General features: G+C 36.8%; 1 protein-coding gene across 2 annotated transcripts in view; it reads left to right on the forward strand.

Moving 5' to 3' along the window:
* Positions 1-884: 884 nt before the first annotated feature.
* The window catches only part of LOC149847082 (uncharacterized), a 44,508-nt gene continuing 22,299 nt past the window's right edge, over positions 885-23,093 (forward strand). The window contains exon 1 of one of the 2 annotated variants that reach the window (XM_089998287.1): positions 885-2,079. In XM_089998287.1, coding sequence (XP_089854413.1) covers positions 1,072-2,079 — 1,008 coding nt within the window. In that variant the 5' untranslated portion in view covers positions 885-1,071. The remainder of the gene's footprint in view (positions 2,080-23,093) is intronic. The other variant, XM_089998286.1, reaches the window with a different exon arrangement.

Raw genomic sequence — 23,093 nt, forward strand, 5'->3', positions numbered from 1 at the left:
ATGGAGTCTCCTACCCAATGGGCATGAGAAAGGAGAAGAGATAGAGAGAGAGACAAAAGAAAGATTAAGAAAATAAGTGGATAAGGAAAGCATGTTAGGGTTTCCTTTTAGAGGTCAACACCAATTTCAATAAGGAAATGTGAAGTTTAATAACTTCCTTATCCCTTATTCTTCTATCTTTTATTTCGAGTCCCATCCCAATGTGATCAATTCCCAAAAAGTGTGGGTGGGAGGGGTTTTTTCACACTTACATTAACCAAAATCTTCATTTAAGTAGGTTAGATTAACTAATTATAATTAATTAAAATTCTTAATTAACTTATCTAATTAGGACCTCAAATATATTAACGAAGTTGATAATATAAAGAAGAAAGGTGGAGCGTCGCACCTTGGGCTGGACCCCACTTTCTATTTATTTCCATTTGTCTCCTCTTTTTTTGGATTTTTTTCCAAAGAGGATCCAATTCAGATTGAAGTTCAAATTCAAACCCAATATACATTCATTTCACCACTCTTTTTTTCTCGTGCTACACAGACTTTCTTTTGAAAAACTTTTCGTATCAAAAGCTCTCATAGGCAAAAAAAATTTCCTGTAAGAGTTTTTTCTCATCCAAACGTGCCCTACAGCTTTGCGTTTGAAGAGAGGAGGCTGGCGTTCATTTATTTGTTTAGTTTGCTTCGTTGTGCGTCCTTTCGTCTTCATTGATCCGGGATCCTTTTTCTTTTCTTCTCTTGTCAGTTTCTTTCCGAGGATCTTTAGCTCGCTCCCATGGTTTCCTCTTTTCACAAGTTTCGTTCTTTCCTCTTCCTTCCCGGATGACCTGACGGAGGATTCAGCTTTTCTGCCCGGTTGGCCTTCGTTGCCGTTTGCCTCTCGCGATATATTGGTCAGGGGGGGGGGGGGTGCGGAATTGTAGGTGAAGGAAAGGAAAGAAAAAAAAAGAATCCTATTTTTGTAGGATTTCTTGGTGTCCCGCCGCGAACCGTATTTTCGGAATAAAACCGATTGTTAGGTCTGCTAGTTGAAGTTTGGGAACTACATGAGATTGAGATTGGGCGGATAGGGAGGGGATGGATGTGATTAAGTTCGAGAGGCGCAGACATAAGAACAGCGGCCATGAGTTCATAAGGTGGGCCTCTTCTACAGCGACATGCTTGGACAACGGGGTCTCGGTTACTGTTGCCTCAGGCTCGCCTGCAAGAAGTGGTGCGGAGGAGGAGGATGAGGTGTTGGCGGATGGGTTATCTAATAACAGTAGTAAAAACAACGAAAGTAATGCTGCTGCACACGGAAACGGTGGCGTATCTTCTTCCAAGCAGTTTCTTTTCCAATGCTTCGGAAAAACATACCAGAGAAGGAAGGCATGCGCTGGTGAAAATCATAAGAACAAACGCAACGATGGGCTCTATCTGCTTGCATCTGCTGCTGCTGCTGCTGGCGTACCGTTGTTTAACGAGAAGGCGAGCTCCTCCGAAGTGGGTGAATGCTCTTTTGAGGGCGGGTTTGTGCGAGGTAGTCCACGTTGGGTGATTGATGGATTGCTCAGTGAGGTTGAGCCAGCCCTTCCGGAAGATGGGGTCCGGAGATCTTCTCTTGCAGTACCATCAATGTTGCCACCGGTGCCGCATTTGCATGACCCACTTAACTTGAGGCTCATGGAGAAACTGAAATGCTTCCTCAACATGCGAGGTTGTGACATCACCTATGGATGGAGAGTACGGCATAAGATATGCAGCTGCTATGGGACCCATTCCTACATTTCGCCTGAGGGCATGAATTTCACTTCCATGGCTGCTGTTCTGAATCATCTAAAAGAATTGAAAGTTGGTCGTTGCTCTGTGGCTTTGGTGAGTGGTTTGGATAAACCACAAGACTTAAACCGCTTGAATAGTGTTTCTGATTGCCCTCATCCCAGTTCCCTTCTCGCTAGGGACGTGGCACCTCAAGCCTTTGCCAAAAGACAGGTTGCTTCTAATAGAGATAAAACGCAGGATGGCCTTGATCGGGAACCTATTGCTCATGGCATTGTTTTTCAAGAAAGAAATGACTTTGTTGAATCTGGGAGATGGGTGGATCAGGTATTAGCTTTTCCTGTTCTTCTTCATGCCAGATTTATAGATTAAATTGTGTTCTTCTCTTGACCGTGTGTCTTTGTTGATTATTATAGTTATGCATTTTGATTGTAGCATGCAAGATATGACTGCAAATAGTTAGTGCCATTATTGTCCTGTTTTCTTCTACATTTGTTCCCTTATTCATTCCTCATATCTGCTCCTGATAATTTGTCTTGATGATTGTGCAACACTACCTAGTCTATTAGTGCTCAACTTAAGATTAGCTCTTCAAGATTCCAAGTTTTATTATCAGTATCTTCAAATCTAGGCGGCTATGTGATCTGGCAGACTTGGCAAAAGTTAATGTTTTATGCTGCAGCTATACATTTTCTTGGACCTTATATAGATGTTACTAGTTTTGTTTGATGCTTAGTTCATCTTTTCTTAGCTTAGATTCAGTTGGATGCTCGACACTGTAGGGGCTGTATACATTCTTAATATCGTTCAAGCATTGATGACCAATAACTCTAGGTTGCCCCAAAATGAAGAATCCATTTTGTTGTTGCATTTGAGTAAGGGCATTTTCTGCCCTCTAAACTACAAGTTATCTTTGTGATCACTGATCATGGAATTGAATCTCTAGCCACACGCTCCTACACTCCTCAACAAGAATCTGTTGTTGAGAGGAAAAACAAACACCAATTGAAAGTGGCCTATGCTTTATTTTTGAAATGAATGTACACAAGGGGTTTTAGTTTGAGTCCCTTCTCACTGCTACATTTCTCATCAATTGTACGCCCTATGATGTCCTTAAGGACAAGCCCCTCCAAGCATTGAACTCTCATTACCTACCTTTCATGTTACCTCTAAAGTTTTTGGTGTACTTGTTGCGTTCAAATTCCTAATGTTTATAGGGACAAGAGTGATCCTAACGTGAGGAAGTGCAATTTCATTAGATATCTCTCAGTTCAAAGGAGTTATAAGTGCTATGATCCCTTAGTTAGGAAGAAGATTGTATCTATAGAAAAAATGAGGTTGGGGGGAAGTATCAAGTTGATAGTGACTTGTCTACCAATGGTTCCTATACAAAGTTTCCTTAAAGTCATCCATCTAGAAACTGAGGAAAATCTATAGGTTTCAAGAATCTCTAGAGTGCTAGGAGCATATTTATGGCCTCTATGTCCACACTAGAGGAGGATCTGGATTCAAGAGACCTAGAAGTTAAACATGAGAAAGAACACCATAATTTATCCCATTTAGTAAGTGATTTTGGGTTATCTATTGCTATTTGAGAAGGAAAAGACTTTATACCTCATCCATTGTGTAATTTTGTCTCCTATTGTTTATTCTCCAAATATTATAAATCTTTTGTTGCTAATTGTGAGCCTTTTTTTATTCCCAAGAATGTGGAAGAAGCCATGAAGGTCCCCCTCAAACCTAATTTCGAACCCACCTAACCCAATTCAGCTAAACCCGATTTTTGACCTACCCTGAAAAGTGGTATGACTTCATAAAATCGCCCAACCCAAACCGTAGATCCTCTGGGTATGAAATTTTGACTCAATCTACCTTAGGATGTCTAGTGTCTACCCTCAAAAAATCAGGATTTATTGAGCTCCATGTACGGAGAACTTGATTTTACAAGTTGGCTAGTCTGTCCCTGTCTTGTCTTGTCCTGTCTGTCCCACCAATTTTTCGAGCTAGTTCTCCCTGTTCCTGTGTCGGTTGCCCATGAAATTTCAACTGTACCTAATCAAAGGTGTCCAGAATCATCCGTCCAATTTTTGGATTTTTCTGTGGTGCCGTTTGTGCGCACCGATTTTTCTATCGAACCCTGTCAATAATAACCTGCACCCTGTTTACCCGGTTTGACCAATTGACATAGACTTAGACCTAACCGAGCCTACCCGCTGCCTAAATTACCTAACCTAGGCCCAAGAACGCATCAATGATCCCATGAGGTAATTTCATATACACTTATTCTAAGTCCCCATTCAGAAAAATATTTTTAATATCAACCTGCATAGATCCCATTGCTTGACTGCTGCAACTGCTTGCAATGTCTTGATAGTTGTCATTTGTACTACTAAGACAAATGTTTCAACAAAATCTATCCCATATTGCTAACTATATCCCTTGGCTATAGAGGTGGGCAATGGGCAGGGCGGCCTGCAGGCTGGCCAAGGCTAGCCCACCACAGGTCGGGCTTTTGGCCCGGCCTGACATGAAGCGGGCCAACACAGGCCAACCCATATATATGAGTAATGCGCTGGTTCTACCCACTTTCTCATTCTGCCCCGTTCTGCCGCCTCAAAATCACATGTTTTGGTATTTTTTCTCACATCTAACACCATAGATGTGATCTATAGGTTTTGTTTAGTGGAACCAGCTTTTGGAACACCGGAATCTGACCTCTGTACAGGTTTTTCCGGTGATCTAAAATCAATGGCTATGAAGGTATCAGTTTTTCCCGGCTCATAAAAATATGTTTTTTCGTCCAAGAAACATGATCCAGGAGTCGATTCCCACTAAATCGAGCATGATAAACACATCTAACGGTTCAGATCTATCATAAAACACTTCAAAACTATGGGGCAGAATGTGGCAGAATGAGAAATGCGGCCTAATATTTTCAGCTCTCTCTCTCTCTCTCTCTCTCTATATATATATATATATATATATATATATATATATATATATATATATATATATACTAACGGACGGGCCATGGGTCAAGGGTTCCCCAACGGGCCCGGTCCATTAGTTGGTTAGGCCGGCCTGTTGCACACCCCTACTTGGCTATAAGTAGTGCTTTATATCTTTCTATCGTTCCATCCACTTTAGTCTTGATCTTCAGCTGATTACATTCTTATGTTGGCAACTTGACTTGCTCCTAGGCCTTCATACTCTGTAGCGCACTTAACTCTTCACTCATAGGTTGTCGCCACTCAGATTGTGAAGCAGCTTCAACATAGGATTTAGGTCCATGATACAAATGAATCAATGCTAGAAAATCTTGGTAAGTGATAAAAAAAAGAATCATAGGATAGAAAACACATAGGGGAAGCAGAAAGACAAATACTCCTACGTACCTGAAGAGGAGGTGGATCCATTGCCTGTACATTTGGATATGCCTGAGCAATGTTGTGACTTTACTTAGGTCGATCACTTTCTTCTTGATCATGCTGGTTAAGAAAGAACTGAGTAGGTATCCCTAAGGTTCTACTATATATAGGTTATCATCCTGTTCTCCTCCTTCTCATGGTTATTGGAAATGGAACCAAGAAAGGAAGTGTGGGTTCAATATCCTCAATTTCTCATATAGCCTTATTATATGGTATATGCCCTACATACTCCACATGTCTAGATATCAAAACTCTTTTTTTCACAGGATCATAACATCAACAACCTTTCTAACATTCAGGATATATTTTAAAACAACACTTCATGATATTAAGGGGCAACTTATCTCTTTATTGAGTTGGAAACTTGGTATAAGCACAAAACATGTTGAAAGACTCGTAATCTGGTTCTTCCAAATAGCTTCTTGAATGAAGATTCTTTTCCAAGAACACTTGAAGGCTATGTCACATAGGTGCGGGTGCGGGTGCGGTGATGCGGCACTTTAAAAAAACTTGGGTGCGGGGGTGCGGGAGGGTATATATATATATAAATTTTTTAATATTTTAATATATGTATATATAAAACTTATCCATAAAAAAAGCTCTTAATAAAAAAAACTATTTTTCACCATAAACAATAAAAAAATTAGAAGTATTGCGTAATCAAATTTTTAATTGGGTATTGCTTAATCTGATTTGGATTTATATACATTTAATACAAACGTCCATTCCAATGCAGTTTTCACTTTTTTTTTTAATGCGTTAAATACAAAAGTTGGACCTCCTCGGTTTTCCCCTTTTAATACAAAAGTACATTTAATACAGAATCTGACCTACTCGGTTCTCCTCATTTAATATAGAAATTCATTCCAATGCAGTTTTCACTTTTTCTATTAATGCATTTATGACAACGCTCTATAAAATGTAGAAAATAATGTAATGACTCAATTTTTTATGACAAAACTTTTTAAAAACAATAAAAGAATGTACGTAGCTCAAAACATTTAATGCACAATTTTTTAAACTTTCAAAGCTTTGTATATGGGACAAAACCTTAAATAATTAATGTTTTTTTAGTATAACTATTTTGGACAAAAATAACCCTGGCTGCGGCACCCGCATCGCGACGCGCTGATGCAGGTGCGGCGGCCTCTATGCTAAGTCCTTGTGACATAGCTTGAAGGCATCAAATTTATCAAATATACTGCAACCCTCATAGCCTCAACCTAGAATCCCCTAGATATTCCACTGTTAAACAACAATGCTATTATGGTTTTAAGAATGTTCCTATTCTTTCTTTCAACTACACTATTATGCTTTGGAGTATAAGGACATGATTTGATGCAATATTTCCTTTTTCACTTAGAAATTCTTGTAGGTTATACCTATGTATTCTCCTTTTGAGTATGAACAAAGAGTCTTCAACTTTGACTGCAAATTGATTCTCAACAAAAGCATAAAATCTCTTAAAGATATAAGGCAATTCACTTCTATTTTTCGTAAAATGTATCCATGTTATCTCGGGCAATCATCGCTCAAAATCACAAAATAAATTGATCCTCTCCTTGACAAAACATGAGATGTTCCCCATATATAAGAATGAACAACATAAAAAAGACTAGTAGACTCAACATTCCTATACCCAAAAGGGAGACCGTGACCCTTTAGGTAGCCTACAACTCTTACAATACCTAACCTCATCAAATACACCATATTAACATTCTCCAAGAGTCCCAGAAGATGACATATACTGCAACATGGAACTAGACACATGATCCAACCAAAGATGCCACAAAATTGAAAACTCTAAAATTGCAACACCCAGATTAGTCTCAACTATATCACAAATGCAAAAAGATTAGGCCAACCACAAAAGAGAAGAAGAGAGATCTAAGGAGAACAAGAACTTCATTTACTAAAACAATAGAGAACAATACATCTTAAAGGGCGACCCCTCATGGTTACACTACAAGACAAAAATTGTTAACTCTCTAACCTCCTACTAAAATACAAAAAATGCCCCTCATTAAGTAATCTATGTACAATAAAAAGAGGGTAGCACAAAAATAATACACAAGAGTAGCATTACATACGATACATCAGCATATTACACTTCTCAACGCTCACCTTCAAACTTGAGATGATGCTTAAGGAATCATCCCAAGTTTGGAAAGAAAGGCTGGAAGTGTGAATGAGCCAAATTCTTAGTAAACACATCAACAACTCGCTCCTTTGAGCTCAAATGAACGTGATAATTCCATCTTCATAAGCCCTCATCGTAAATTGACAATCAATCTCAATATGATTTATCCTTTATGAAATTCATGAATTTTAGCAATATGAATGACACTCATATTGTCACAATGCAAGAAGATTCTTATGCAAACTTCAACACCTAGCTCTCTAAGAAGCCATCTTATCCAAATAATTTCTGCAGTAACCTACGCCATGGCTCTGTACTTAGCCTCAACTATGGTTAAAGCAACACGTTGTTGCTTCTTGCTCTTCCAAGAGACCATGGAACTATGAAGAAAACAAAAAATTTGATAGTCGAGAGTTGATTCTTAGTCGATCCTCCAAAATCTGAATCACAATAAGCTCTCGTATCTATGAAGGATGAAGCTGAGAAGAACATCCCAAAGTGCATAGTTTCTCATACATACCGAATCATCCTGAGCACAACTGCAAGGTGAACTAAGGTGGGTGTGTAATGATATCTCCAAGAATAAAAAACAATGCCTACTAGGGCAAAAACACAACACAACCCACAAATGGGAAGCTCTCAAAAGGCACAATGGCACACACACAATATAAAATGAATTATTTTATTAACACATAAAATACATAAAGCATGCATACAAAGAGTGGGACATAACTCCCATATATATATATATATATATATATATATATATATATATATATATATATATTCAGCCAAAAGGAGAAAGCAGCTAGTCGTTAGAGCATCCTAACGACTAGTTCAACTAGCCATTAGGTAGCTCTAATGGCTAGTTGACCCACAAAAGGTCCTAAATGCCCTTGATGGGCATGAACTAAAAATACAAAAAACAAAATAGAAAAACAAAAAAATACAAATACAACTATATCCTAAAGTACATTCTACAAATAAGAAAACAAAATACATATATGTATGTATATATGATATATATTACATATATGTATAAACTACAAGTACACATAATTTAACGCTCCCCCTCAAACTTAATGGTGAGATCACCAAAAATTTGTCCAAGAGGAAATAAAATCTAGGCTCTGATGATCCTTCTCAAGTTGATTATGGCTTTGATGCCATATTCAATCTCACACAAGCATAGGATGAGAAAAGAGAAGAAAGGAGAAGACTAGAAGCTTGATTGCATTATGAAAAAGAGAAAAATAATACAACATATAGGGGTCAACCCCCTTTCCTAAGGCTATGACTACTTTGGACCAAAATGACCCTCTTACATTGACTAAGCACTAATGAATGATAATGTATAAAACTGCCTTTGTGCTTGTTAAAATAACACACACACACACATATATATATATATAGTGTTTGTTTTGATAGTCAAGGGTAGTTTGGTCGTTTTCCACTTGTAATAGGCATTGCTTATTAGGAACACATTTTTTTTCTTATTTTTTATCTTTTTGTCTTTATTAAATAGAGCATGGGCTCTATGGTCATTTGATCATAGAGTCGTTGGGGGCTCCCCAACGGTCATAAATATGACCGTTGGGAGCTCCCAACAACTCTGTTGGGAGCTCCCCAATGACATCTCTCTTGTATGTGTATATATAGGGGTGTTTGCCCCCTTTCATTCTTTAATGCTTTTGCTTAAGCATTTGATGAATAAAGTTATATTTTTTATATTTTGTTATAGTCATTGTTGGCTTTTGTATTGTCCTTTAGTGGACTTGGGTATGTGCACCTTGTGTTTATGACCTTATAATCCCTTAGAGGCTCTTGTTTTTGTATTTCCACATTCTTCGTTACATGGTATCAGAGCCATAGTGCTCTTGGTCCTATAGGGAGTGACCATAAGGTGTTCGTGTTTGTGAGAAAGCATCCAAAAGTATTCGTGTGTTCGCGGTGCTTTTAAGTGAACATATTCTTTCACACTTCTGTCTTTCTCCTTTTCTCTCATTCAAAATAGAGCATAAAATTGATCTCTCCTTCAAGCACAATGCCACCAACTAATATGTGATGGGCACTGTTCCCGAGGCTCAACTCAAGCTCACCAAACTAGGAGGTCAAGAAAAGGCTCTAGAAAAAGATGCTCAATCTAAAGCTATTGAAGATCATCAATCGAAAGTAGAAGGTTCAGAGAGTAACCATAATAAGATTATTGCATGGTTTATTAACAACGTTGAAAAAAATGTGTTAATATTGCCAAATTTAAAAAGGATGAAGCTTGATTATTCATAAAAGACATGTACACTAAAAAAGATCTTGCAAGACAATATTACTTGAAAGAAAAAATTATAACCAACTAAGGGGACATGAATGTTCGTGATTTTTTTACTGCCTTATCCCCTCTATGGGATGATTGACACTTTCAGAGTCTAAGTGGGTGGCCACTGAAGATGTGGAACTTAGGCGGGAACAAATGAGAAGGGAGCAATTTTTTCAATTTTAATATGGATTACGTTTGGAGTTTGAACAAGATTTGCTCTCCTTCGTAGAACATCTTCACTTCCTTTTGAAGATACAATTGCAAATGTATGCCAAGAAGAAACTCGTCTTGGCATGGCTAAAAAGGGAGATGAAGTGGTGGCCATGTCTAGGCCCCACAACAATATAAGAACATATAAACCTCCACAATTTGGGAGGCAAAATGGCTCATGGAACAACTATGGAGGATAAAAAAGAGTTGTTTGTCATATTTGTAATATGCTAGGTCATATTAGACGAGTTTGTCCAAAGCTTAGAAACAAGGTGGCTTTTGTAGAAGAATCCACACCAAAGGAGGAAGAAGGCAAAAGTGAAGGTGAACTAAAAGATACTCTTTGTCAACTAACTTTGGCACTACACCAAATACTCAAATCTTCATCTTCTACATTGGGTTCTACCATTGCTTTCTTTTCTAATTCCAGTGAGTGCTCATGGATTCTTGACTCAGGAGCTTCCTTTCATATGACCCCACATTAGAATGCCTTGTCCGATATATGCACTAACTCAAATTTATCTTGTGTTTCTACTGTTGATGAAACATCTTTAAAAATTAAAAGTATTGAAAATTTAGATTCTAAAAACTCTCAAAACTTTTTTGTTCCAAAAATTAGAGTTGTTCTTAAGTTAAACTTAAATCTTTTTTTCGTCTCTCAAATTAAAGTCTATGGATGTGAAATCTCCTTTTTATGTAAAGGTTGCTTTGTGCAGGATCTCCGGTTCATGAAATGGATTGGGCAAGGCCATAGGAGGGGAGATCTTTATTTCATGGATTCTTTATGTCTTCAAAATCTTTTTGTAAATATGTTCAAGATAAGGATATTGAAACTTGGCATAAAAGACCTCGACATCCAAGTTATTCTAAGATTATCTTTTTCTCTTTAAAGAAAAAATTTGTAATGAAAAAGATGTATGCAAAGTTTGTATACTTGGCAAAATGAAATCTATTCAATTTCCAAATAGGTCTTTTATTTCTAAAAGACCCTTTGAATTAGTGTATTTAGATGTTTGGGGTCCTTATCTAGTCATATCGAAAGGAGGTTATTCATATTATGTTACATTTATCGATGATTTTACTAGATATGTATGTGTGTATTTTTTAATTTAAAATCATATATATTTTCTTTCTTTAAAGAATTTTACATAATAGTAAAAAATCAATTTCAAAGCAACATTTCTATACTTGAATCCGACTCGGGTGGAGAATATTTATCCAATGAATTTCAATATTATTTAAAACAAAATGGAATTTGCCGTCAAAGATCTTATCCTCGAACTCCTCAACAAAATGGGCTAGCGAAAATAAAACATTGACATATTATGTAAATGCTAGGACCCTTCTTATTTTTAAATATATTCCAAAATCATTTTGGGCCAAAGTCGTTCTAACTTTAACTTATTTAATAAATTGTATGCTATCATCATTTTTACAAAATATTTTTCCTTGTGAAAATTTGTTTAAGATGACACCCCACTTCAAAAGATTACGATTTTTTTGTTGTAAATGTTTTGTACTCCTACACAAAAGTGATAAATTATCTCTAAAAGCCATTGAATGTGTTTTCATTGGATATGAAGAAAATCAAAAGAGATAAATGTTATGATTTAAAAAATAACAAACTTTATGTATCTAAGATGTGACTTTCTTAGAAAATGAAAATGATTTTGATAAAGGCAATAAAGAAGATGAAGTAGACCATATCTTTTTATTTGATCTCTCTCCAAGAAATGATGATTCAAATTGTGATGAATCTTTGAATAATGAAGTTGTTAGTCATGATCATCTTAATGATGAAAGTGTAAAACCTTGTGATAGTTCTACTAAGATAGTGATATAAAAGATATAAGACCTACTAAAGATATAAGTGTTTATACCCAGCGTGAGCAAAGAAATCCTCAAAATGCCTTAGGAAAATACTCTTCTTTTGAAGAAAGGACCTTAAATAATAACTTAGAAATTGATCATGATTCTCCTATAGAAGAATCTTGTCTTAGAAGATCCAGTCGTGCTTACATTCCACCAAATAGGTTTGTGTCTTATGACTCCTTATCCCCAAACTATAGAGTTTGCTTAATAACACTACATTCTTATCATGAACCATCTCATTACAACAAAGCTAAATTTTTTTCATTGGATTGAAGCTATGAATGTCGAATTAGATGCCCTTAAGAAAGCCAATACATGAGAAATAGTTACTTTGCCTTTAGGAAAGAAAACCATAGGTTGTAGGTGGGTATTCAAGGTTAAAACCAAGAGTGATAGATCTTTAGAAAGATATAAGGCAAGGTTAGTAGCCAAAGATTATTCTCAAGAATATGGAGTTGACTACAAATAAACTTTTACACCTATGGCTTGGATGACTAGTGTTAGGACCCTTATAGTAGTTGCCTTTACTAAATAATGGCCTATATATCAATTGAATGTTAAAAATGCATTTCTCATTGGAGAATTGAATAAGTTTATATGGATCCTCCGTTAGGATTTAATATTGAAAAAGAAAAAACTCTTAAACTTAGAAAGGCCTTGTATGGTCTTTAACAGGCTCCCAAGGTCTGATATGATAAATTTAGTAATATTATGACTTATTTGTGTTTTTTGTTCGTGTTATACTGACACTGCTCTTTTTATCAAAAATACACATACCAATATTGTTATTCTTCTACTATATGTAGATGACATGATTATAAGCATGAGTTACAAACAAAGAGTTACTGATGTTAAAAATGTAAAAGAAAATTTTGGTATGTATGATTTGGGTTTGGTAAGATACTTTTTAGGTATTGAAGTTGCTTACTCTTCTAGATGGTACATTATTTCTTAAATGAAGTTTACTGTAGATATTTGTGCTAAATCTGATATTTTAGATGATAAAAAAGTGTACTCTTAAAGTGGTGAATGCTAAATTAAGGCTTGAAGATGAGACACTTCTTAAAGATCCTACACCTTATAGGCAACTGATTTGTTCACTCACTTACTTGTCTATCACCAGACTAGATATAGCTCATACAGTTCATTCTGTTAGTCAATTCTAGCTTTGCTCCAACCACCGTATACATGAGTGTTGTATTAAGTATTGTCAGATATCTTAAGAATACCATAACTAAAGGGATTTTCTTATCCTCATCTTTATCTTTAGATTTACTTGCTTATACTGATGCAAATTGAGGAGGAAATCCCAGTGGTAGAATCTCAACTACTGGTTTTTGTTACGACCTGAATTTCATAAGATGGTGCGCATCCGATCTCTAAGATCCACATGCCTTTCTCTACAGGCAGTGAGGGTCGTCCAGGCCTAGGTGGGGATGTGGCAGTTGATGTGTCTTCACATATGCAAAAGTCAAGAGACACATGTTATACCAGAAGGAAGGGGAGTTTAACACTTGTCTGCCCCAGAACCAAGGAGAGCCACGCAGCATGGCTCACTTGAGGGGGCATCTAATTAGAGGAGCAGGATGAGACACTCCCTTTCTCTAGATGTCTCTCATTCTTAATTAGGGAGTCTCTAATAAATTTCTCCCTCTTAATTAATTAGGAATCCCAATTAGTGGAGTCCTGTCAGACAGTCAGATGAAAGACTCTGGAATCCTTTTTCAGTCTTTATTTCTCAGTAGGATTCTTTAGGCCTTATGGATTAGGTGATTGAATTGAGACTCTATCCCAAGCTCCCCATCTATAAATAGATTCTCTTTAGGCATTAATTGAATAATATTGAGTTCTTAGAACCTGTCTCTCTAGCTTTCCCCCTATTTGGACGATTCTCTCTCTCTCTCTCTCTCTCTCTTTTTGACGTCTTTCTCCCTCTCTCTTTTTCGTTTCTCTCTCTACTCGCTCTCTAGTCTCTCACGACCTCTTTGATTCTCTCTAGTTCTCAACGGACCAGACCTCCTAGGGTTGGACGTTCAACCCTCTTTTGGAGCCCGAGCTCCCCCAATGTCTAGGACCATGTGTTTTTGCTTATCCGACAAGTCAAGAGGCATCTTCGCGTTGCAAATTGTGTGTCTGAGTTTCAGAATGTGGAGAATTGCATTTCAGTCTGCTACAAACCTTCAAAGTATCCCTATAGCCTCCCCACAACCTTAAAATAGTTTTTATTGATTTTTTAGGCTTCGAAACCTAAAACCACATCCTGTTGGGTACCCGATTTTCCTAAATCGATAACCCTTGACCGTCAACAACCTTTTTCTGTGTTTAGAATATATATCAGACCCTTACACATGTTCCTAAGTGACCCTAGAATCCCTGGACTAGGTCCTTTAGTTTTGGACCGAAACTTGTTCCTGAAACATTTATCGAGTCCAAATCGTAGTTACCCGATTTAGCCGTTTAACCTTGTTTTATGGTTTCTGCTAAACCGCAACCATGAGAAACTTCAAACTTCTTCTCCACCATGACCAACAGGGTGCAATACCCCCAACATGTATACCACAGGTCTCACAATCCAAGAATCGTAGGTTCGATCCTCTTGAGTCGTTCGGGCTCAAATTGCAATTCCTGTCCATTGAAAATTCGGACCTACCTTCCGGGCCTTCTTCCGAACCACTTACCTCAAAAATTTTGGAGGGTCTAATAGTTTTTGTGTATTTCTAGGAGATTCGATGATTACGTGAAGATGAAAAAGTAGGTCTCGCTGTCATCTACTGAAGCCGAATATAGAGCTATGGGCACGACAACTATGAATCTTATATGGTTAAGAAATCTTCTCAGAGATACGGGGGTTGCCATCTCAAAATCTTTGAAGATATGTTGCTATAATAAAAGTGCAATTTAGATTGCCAGCATCTACACCTTTCATTAGCGCAACAAACACATTGAGATGGACTGTCATTATGTTCGTGATGAATTCTTGAGAGGAACTATTGAGTTGTCATATGTCACATCAAAATTTTAGCTAGCAGATTTCTTTACCAGGGCTCTTGCTACTACTCACTTTTTGTTTCTTCTCAACAAACTTTCGGTGTTTACACCGTAAGTTTGAGGGGGCGTGTCAAAATTGCATATATACTATGTCACACGGACTCGGCTCCAAGGTCGACGCACCCGCGTCGACACGCACGGACACGGGTGCGGCTCGGACTCGGTCAACCCGACCATGGGTGCGGTCAACGCACCCAGGGTCATTTTGGTCCCTTTTTTAGATTTTTTTAAAAAAAAAAATTCTGGGCCACAAAATTTAAAAAAACAAATTCTTGGGGGGGGGGGCTGCAAGTGGACTGTGCTGTGCACAGTCACAGACTGTGCACACAACACAGTCACAGAGCTGTGCACAGTCACAGACTGTGACTGTGCTGTGTCTTTGCACTTTATATATATATATATATATATATATATATATATATATATATATATATATATATATATATATATATATATAGCCGAGTCCCCGTGTCCAAAAATTTTAAAATCGCGCCGCACTCGCACCCACACCCGCACCCATGTGACATAGCATATATAGTATTATTTTTGATAGATAGGGGCAGTTTGGTCTTTTTCTACTTGTAATACACACTGTTCATTAGGAACACAATTTTCTATTATTTTTTATTTTTTTTATCTTTTTGTCTTTATTAAATACAACATGGGCTCCCCAACGGTCATAAATATGACCATTGGGAGCTCCCAACGACTCTATTGGGAGCTCCCCAATGGCCTCTTTCTTGTTTGTGTGTATATATAGGGGTGGTAGTCTCTCTTCGTTCTTTAATGCTTTTGCTTAAGCATTTGATCAATAAAGTTATATTTTTTATATTTTGTTATAGCCATTGTTGGCTTTTGTATTGTCCCATAGTGGACTTGTGTATGTGCACCTTGTGTTTATGACCTTGTAAGCCCTTAGAGGCTATTGTTTTTGTATTTTCGCATACTTCATTACAGTGTTTACATGAAAATATATGAATGCTAGTAATACATCAAATCACATTCCTCAACATTCTCAATACTATATTAATGCTACATGACTTTATACAAACTATTGTAAACCTAACACTATAAATACAACCAAGCTTGGGCCCTAAGTTACAACAAATGTAAGTAAATATTACAATTCTGTCCATGAGGGGACTACAATGCCCCTGCACATTATCTTTTACAAGCAAGTGGTGGTTTGATGTGAGCAGCTTGACATTCCTAGCAACAGAATCATTAGACTAAATTACATATACTGCCAAACTTGTCAGCTATTTGCGAAAATCCATCCAATTTTTGAGTTATTGCATTTAACTACATGCTTCTCTGGTCTTTGTTTAGAGGACTTGATCCTAAAATCACTTAGTTAACCATTTTTTAGTCAAACAAAATGATTAAAATTCCCTCAATGTGTGGCTTGGAAATTGAAATGCATTCACAAAAACGACAGGAAAGTTGGACTTCTTATAAATAGCTATTAAGTTGAACTGTTTCTTGTAATTTATTAAATAATTTTATAAAAGTAATGTGGAGCATAGAAGCCCTTATGACATTTATTGCACAAACTAGAGACTTGTGCAATAAAGAGCATAAGGGCAATATGAAAACCAAAAGGTTGTGACAAAGTGAAACAAAACCCTTATAAGGAATATGTTAATACAACAATAAAGGCCCATTGGTTGCCTTAAATATGTTCAACAATCAACAGAATAAAACAAGTGTCGACAAATAGAAAGATAAAAGATGCATGATAGGTACTGCCATTTTTCTCTTTCTTTTTCCTCTAAGGACAAACCATTGTCAGCCAACTCCTCTATTAGCAAAGCTTTCAAGATGGTCATCATTGATCTCACTAACCCTCCGCCACTTCAAAAGCCACTCTCCTGCCTTTTCTCTCTCTTTCTCTCACCCTAAGGGTGCATTTGATCACTTCGAATTTCATATCTTTGTTGATCTTAGATACTAAGATCTAAAATATGGGGATTTCAGATCCTATGATTCAACATTTGATGAGCTTTTGATGAGAGAGAGTACATGATTCACCTTTTGGCCCTACCCTCCCCCTTGAACTAGAGATTCATGAATTTAAGGTTACTTTTAAATGTAAAATCTTGGATCATGGATCCGGGGAAATATGAATTTGATGTGGGCTCCACACCAATTTCAATACACGGTCAGCAATTTATGGAATTCAAACACACCCTAATTCTTCACGTACGTACTTCACCCTATGACAGCGGTTGCCTCTTTCATCTTGCCCAACCTTTGAGGTTTTCTCCTTATACCTCTTTCTTACCATCTTCTACTTTCCATTTTCAAGGAAAGGCCATAATCCTTACATATGGCCTTATATTTTTCTGGAACTTGTGTTGATAACCTGTGATGCTCATAACCTTCATAGCGTCCATAATGATTGTTGAGAACATGGAGGATCAACATGCTCCTATCTCTCATTTTTTTGGAGTTGCATCTATATTGTATTTTTATTCTTTTTATATTATTGTATCATTTTTATTGTAATATCTGCAATTTTTCTAAGATTTTTAAACAAATGAAAAATGAATTTCAGGAATAATGTGGCCATTATTATATTATAATTAAATTCGCATTAAGTGTAGATTATATTTTTAATTTGCCATTTCTTGCTAATTATAGTTTAATTGGCATTTATGAGTTAACTAGCATATAATTGCTAATTTTAATTAATTAACAATTATATTTAATTAGGCATTTAATGGTTCATTTGATTTAATTGACATTTAGTGCTAACTATATTGTTAAGCATTTTTAATTGGCATATAATTATGCAATTGATCAAGATAAATATGGTTAAAAATTAATTAACAATTTGTATATTTTAAATTAGATTTAAAATTTGCCTAAATTGGAATTTGTTAGACCCATGCGGGGTTGGATGCATTGGAGTTGGATCTCATTTTGGACCCACTTGAACTTCGACCACTTAAATTAGGTCCAAGTGAAAGAACTTTCTAGAAGATTCTAGAAAGAGCATCACAAGGAGGTGGGAGACGAGGTAGTGAGCCAAGTAGTGGGGGAATATGGAATATTCCCTCCACTACCTCTACTATCCCACCTTCTTGTGTCGACACCCTTGGAAGGAATCTTCTAGAGAGCTCTAGATGGTTCACTCCACCCATGTAGGCTATAAATAGCCTTCACTCTCTTCAGTCTCATTTTTCTCTCATTGCTCTTTCTCTCTTTCCTCCTCTTGGTGCCAATTTTCTTGGAGTAAAAAAGCTCCTTCGTTTCACGATTTTGGGAGTGACATCCAATTAGGCTTTCTCTAAATCCACGAAATTGAAGTAGCTCTCAAGTGTGAAGAGCTCACCATCAAAGGATTTTTTTTCTTTTTGGGGTTTTTGTAATCTTCAAACAAGGTAGGGGACCTTTTACTCTATAATAGTTGTAGAAACTCAGATGATGCTAGTTTATTTTATGTTTATGTTGATTTTAAAATGCCTATATGCATGTTGATTATGCCCATGTCGATTAGGCTTGGTATATTTATATACATATATGTATGCTTATGTATATTGAGTATGTCTATGTCAATTTTGGCTTAATGTATGATTTTAAAATGCCTTATGCATGCTCATGTATATTGATTATGCATATGATTGTTGAGTATTAAAATGCTTATATACATGCTTATGTATATTGGTTATGCCCGTGTCGATTTTGGCCTAGTATGTTTATATTGATTTTAAAATGCCTGTGTATATTGATTATGCACATGTCGATTTTGGCCTAGTATGTTTATGTTGATTTTAAAATGCCTATATGCATATTGATTATGCCCATGTCCATGAAGGCTTTGTGAAATTGTCTACGAAGAGACAATACATAAACAAGCATAAAAACCTTATAAAAGAAGTGCACGAAAGCACTCTTACAACACTTGAACAAAATACACAAAAAGTGTATAAATAATAAACATGCAATAATGCATGTATTTCAATATATAAAAGCAAATGCTTGAGACTCTCAAGCTTAAGGAAATACAAAGGGGGAACACCCCTATTTATACAAGAAGGAAGGAGGCAAGAGGGGGCTCCCCAAAGGAGTCGTTGGGGAGCTCCCAACGGTCACAATTGTGACCGTTGGGGGCTCCCCAACGACTCTATTGGGGAGACCCCCAATGCACTTTTTGAGAGTGCAAAAAATAAAAAAATAAAAATTAAAAGAATTACAAAAATAATGGAAAAATTACAGCATATTCCAAATGGAATATGCGCAAAATGTAAAATGACAAAAATACCCTTTCGGGTAAAAAAAGGATAAAAATGTATAAATATATATACTTATATATAGAGATACGTATACATATAAAATATGTATACGTATCTCTATGTATATAAGTATATATATTTATACTTACAATATTGATTTTGAGTGTACATTTTAACACCCCCCCTCAAACTTACGGTGTGATAACCGCAAGTTTGTCCAGAAGGAAATGAAATCTAGGCGAACAAAGAGCTTTTGTGAAGAAGTCCGCAAGTTGATACTCAGACGTCACGTATGGTAGATCAATGACCTTCTTCAAGTATTCTTCTCTGACATAATGGCAGTCCATCTCTATATGCTTTGTTCGCTCGTGAAAGGTGTGATTTTTGGCAATATAGATTGCACTTTTATTGTCACAGCACAGCTTAGTTGGTTCTCGGATAGGTACTCCCATATCTTCCAAAAGTTGTCGAATCCATACAATTTCCATGGTAGTGGATGCCATGGCTCTGTATTCGGCTTCAGTGGATGACAAAGAGACTTTCTATTGCTTTTTACACCGCCATGAAATCAAAGATTCACCTAGGAAAACACAAAAACCAGTGGTGGAGTGACGGTTACTAGGGTCACCTCCCCAATCTGAGTCAGTATAAGCAAGTAATTTTAAATCAGAAGAAGAAGATAGAAATACTCCCTTATTTATTGTGCCCTTCAAGTATCTGACAATGCGAAGAACAACACTCATATGAACGGTTGTGGGAGCGTGCTGAAACTGACTGGCGATGTGTATAGCATGTGATAAGTCAGGTCTAGTAATACTAAGATACATTAACGAACCTACCAGCTGCCTGTAAGGGGTAGGATCGGTTAAAGGAACACCATCGTCAATTTTCATTTTTGCTCCCACAACTTCAGGAGTTTCGCATACTTTGTCATCAGAGATCCCGGATCTGTCAATAATCTCACAAGCAAGTTTAGACTGAGATAAAAAATAACCACGTTGCGAATAAGCAACCTCAATTCCAAGAAAATATGTCAGAAAACCCAAGTCTGACATCTCAAATTTTGAAGTCAAGACGGACTTAATACCCTTGACTCCTTGAACATCATCACCTGTAATTAACATATCATCAACATAGAGCAATAATATTACAATCCCTGCTTTAGATTTCTTAGTAAATAGAGCAGTGTCAGTATAGCATGAGAAGAAACCATTTTCCAACATTACACTGGTAAATCTATCATACCAGGCTTTGGGAGCCTGTTTCAATCCATAAAGAGCCTTTCGAAGACGAAGAACTTTATTTTCAGGAATCTTCATGCCTGGTGGGGCATCCATATATACTTCTTCGTTAAGATCACCATTTAAAAAAGCATTTTTCACATCCATTTGAAAAATGTTCCAATTTTTAATAGATGCAATAGTAATGAGACATCTAACTGTAACCATTCGGGCTACAGGAGCAAAAGTTTCTTCATAATCAATTCCATACTCTTGCCCATATCCTTTTGCAACTAAGCGAGCTTTATATCTTTCAAGGGATCCGTCACTCTTAGTTTTAACCTTAAAAACCCATCGACAACCTATAGTTTTCTTTTCTATGGGTAGAGTTTCGAAATCCCAAGTTTCAGCCCTTTTAAGAGCATTAAGTTCATTTTGCATAGCTTCTTGCCATTCTATACATTTTTTAGCTTCTTCAAAGTTTCTAGGTTCAAAATAAGAATGAATGGCACTAAGACAAGCCCTATATCGGGGTGAAAAGGAATCAAAGGAGACAAAACGAGTTGGAGGTCTCCTATTCCTCTCAGATCTACGGTGATCGAGAACAGGAACAAGTTCACTATATTGATCAATAGCACTTCTAAAGGTGTCTTGGTTTCTACGTGAGTATGTTATTGGATCACTTGAACTCCTGCCTTCTTGTTGGTTATGCTCTTCGACATTACCCTCAATGTCCTCATCATGGTTTGATGATACATCATCATCACTAGATATATCATCATTACTAGACAATAAGTCAAAAAGGAAGGAATAATCAAAATTTTCTTGTTGCGAAACATTTTTTTCAAATCCACTTTCATTTTCCAAAAAAGTTACATTTCTAGAGACATATAACTTATCTTCTCGAAGATCATAACACCGAAATCCCTTTTGAGTTTCAGAATAGCCAAGAAAAGCGCAGGGGATAGCCTTGGGAGAGAGTTTGTCATTCTTATCCGTAAGTATGAAACACTTACACCCGAAGACTCGTAACCTATTATAATCTGGTTCAAGTTTATATAAAATCTCAAAAGGGGATATTTTTCCTAATAATCTAGAAGGCAACCGATTTATCAGATAAACAGAAGCAAGAGCAGCTTCAGCCCAAAAATTTTTTGGTATGTTTTGGGAAATAAGAAGGGTTCTAGTGGTCTCAATAATATGTCTATGTTTTCTTTCGGCCAACCCATTCTGTTGGGGGGTTTTAGGACAAGATCTTTGGTGAATGATTCCTTGATCTTCAAGATATATTTTAAATTGGTTGGAGAGATATTCTCCTCCAGAATCACTTCTAAAAATCTTTATGTTACTATTAAATTGATTCTTGATCATCGAATGGAAAGTTCTAAAGCATGAAAAGACTTCATGTTTGAATTTAAGAAAAAAGATCCATGAATATCTAGAGAAATCATCCACAAAAATAACATAATAAGAAAAACCTCCTTTTGAGACAACAGGTGCCGGTCCCCAAACATCGGAATGAACAATTTCAAAGGGTTTTGATGAGAACATAGTTCTTTGCTCAAAAGGTAAACTTTTCATTTTTCCGAGAATACAGTCATTACAAGAAAAGGAACTTTTACATAGGTCTTTTGCAAAATGTAAGTAAGACAACTTGGTGATATTAGGATGACCAAGTCTTTTGTGCCATATGTTTATATCTTTGTTTCGGGCAACATTACAAAAAGATTTTGGAACTCGAAGAGATTCCATGTAGTATAAATCGCCTTCTCTAAAGCCTTCCCCAATCAATTTCCCGGACAGGCGATCCTGTATTAAACATTTATCACATGAAAATTTAATATCACAACCATGATCCGAGAGTTGAGAAACAGAAAGAAGATTTAAATTAAGTTTAGGTATAAATCTAATTTTTGGAATAAAAAAATCTTGAGTTTCAAAATTACCTATTCCTTTAATTTCAAGAGAAGTTCCATCCGCAATGGAAACAAAGGATGGAGAAGCATTTTTTGAATAATCGGAAAGTGAAAACATGTTTGGGGACATATGAAAGGATGCACCTGAGTCCAAAAGCCAAGGGACTTTACCTGGAATGGAAGAAGTAGACACGGCGGCACCGGATGTAGCTCCCTTGAGAAGAGGTTGAAGGGCTTCCATTATTTGGTTCAACGAGAGTGACCCACTTGATGATGCCTCTTCCTTTTGTGGTGCGCCGGTGGTGGCCATAGCAAGAAGCTTCTTCCATTTGGGACATACCGGCTTGATATGCCCCGGTTCTTTACAAAAGTGACATATAGTCTTGCTATAGTCCCGCTTCCCTCTTTGTCCACCATGTCCTCCTTGATTTTGGAATTTAAAGTGAGGAGGACGATAGGTCTTTACATTATTTCCGGGTCTTGATACGGCATTAACCTCATTATTTTCTTCATAATTACAAGGAACCATAAGAACACTTGGTCCTTGTTTACATAAATTCATACGAGTCTCCTCACCACTTAATTTGGTGAGAACATCTTCAAGAGAGGGAGGAGTAAATGAGGATAGAAGTGATGACCTTATTTGCTCAAATTCCGGTCTCAACCCATTCAAAAAATTGAAGAAACGATCTTCTTCAAGTTGCTTGTGGCGGAGTTCAATTGCCTCTCCACTCCATTTTGGTTCAAGCATAGAGAGCTCATCCCAAATAGAGGAAAAATCGGTAAAATATTCCCTAATAGACATTTCACCTTGAGTAAGGGAGAGGGCCTTCTTTTGAAGGTAATACTTATGAGATAGGTCTCTTGATGTATACATCTTCTCGAGATAATGCCAAGCTTCCGATGCCTTTTTGAATTTGATAATGTTGGCATTAATCTTCGTTTCGACGGATGC

This window comes from Nuphar pumila, chromosome 2, assembly GCF_984573655.1.
Source record: "Nuphar pumila chromosome 2, dmNupPumi1.hap1.1, whole genome shotgun sequence".
Taxonomy (NCBI): domain Eukaryota; kingdom Viridiplantae; phylum Streptophyta; class Magnoliopsida; order Nymphaeales; family Nymphaeaceae; genus Nuphar; species Nuphar pumila.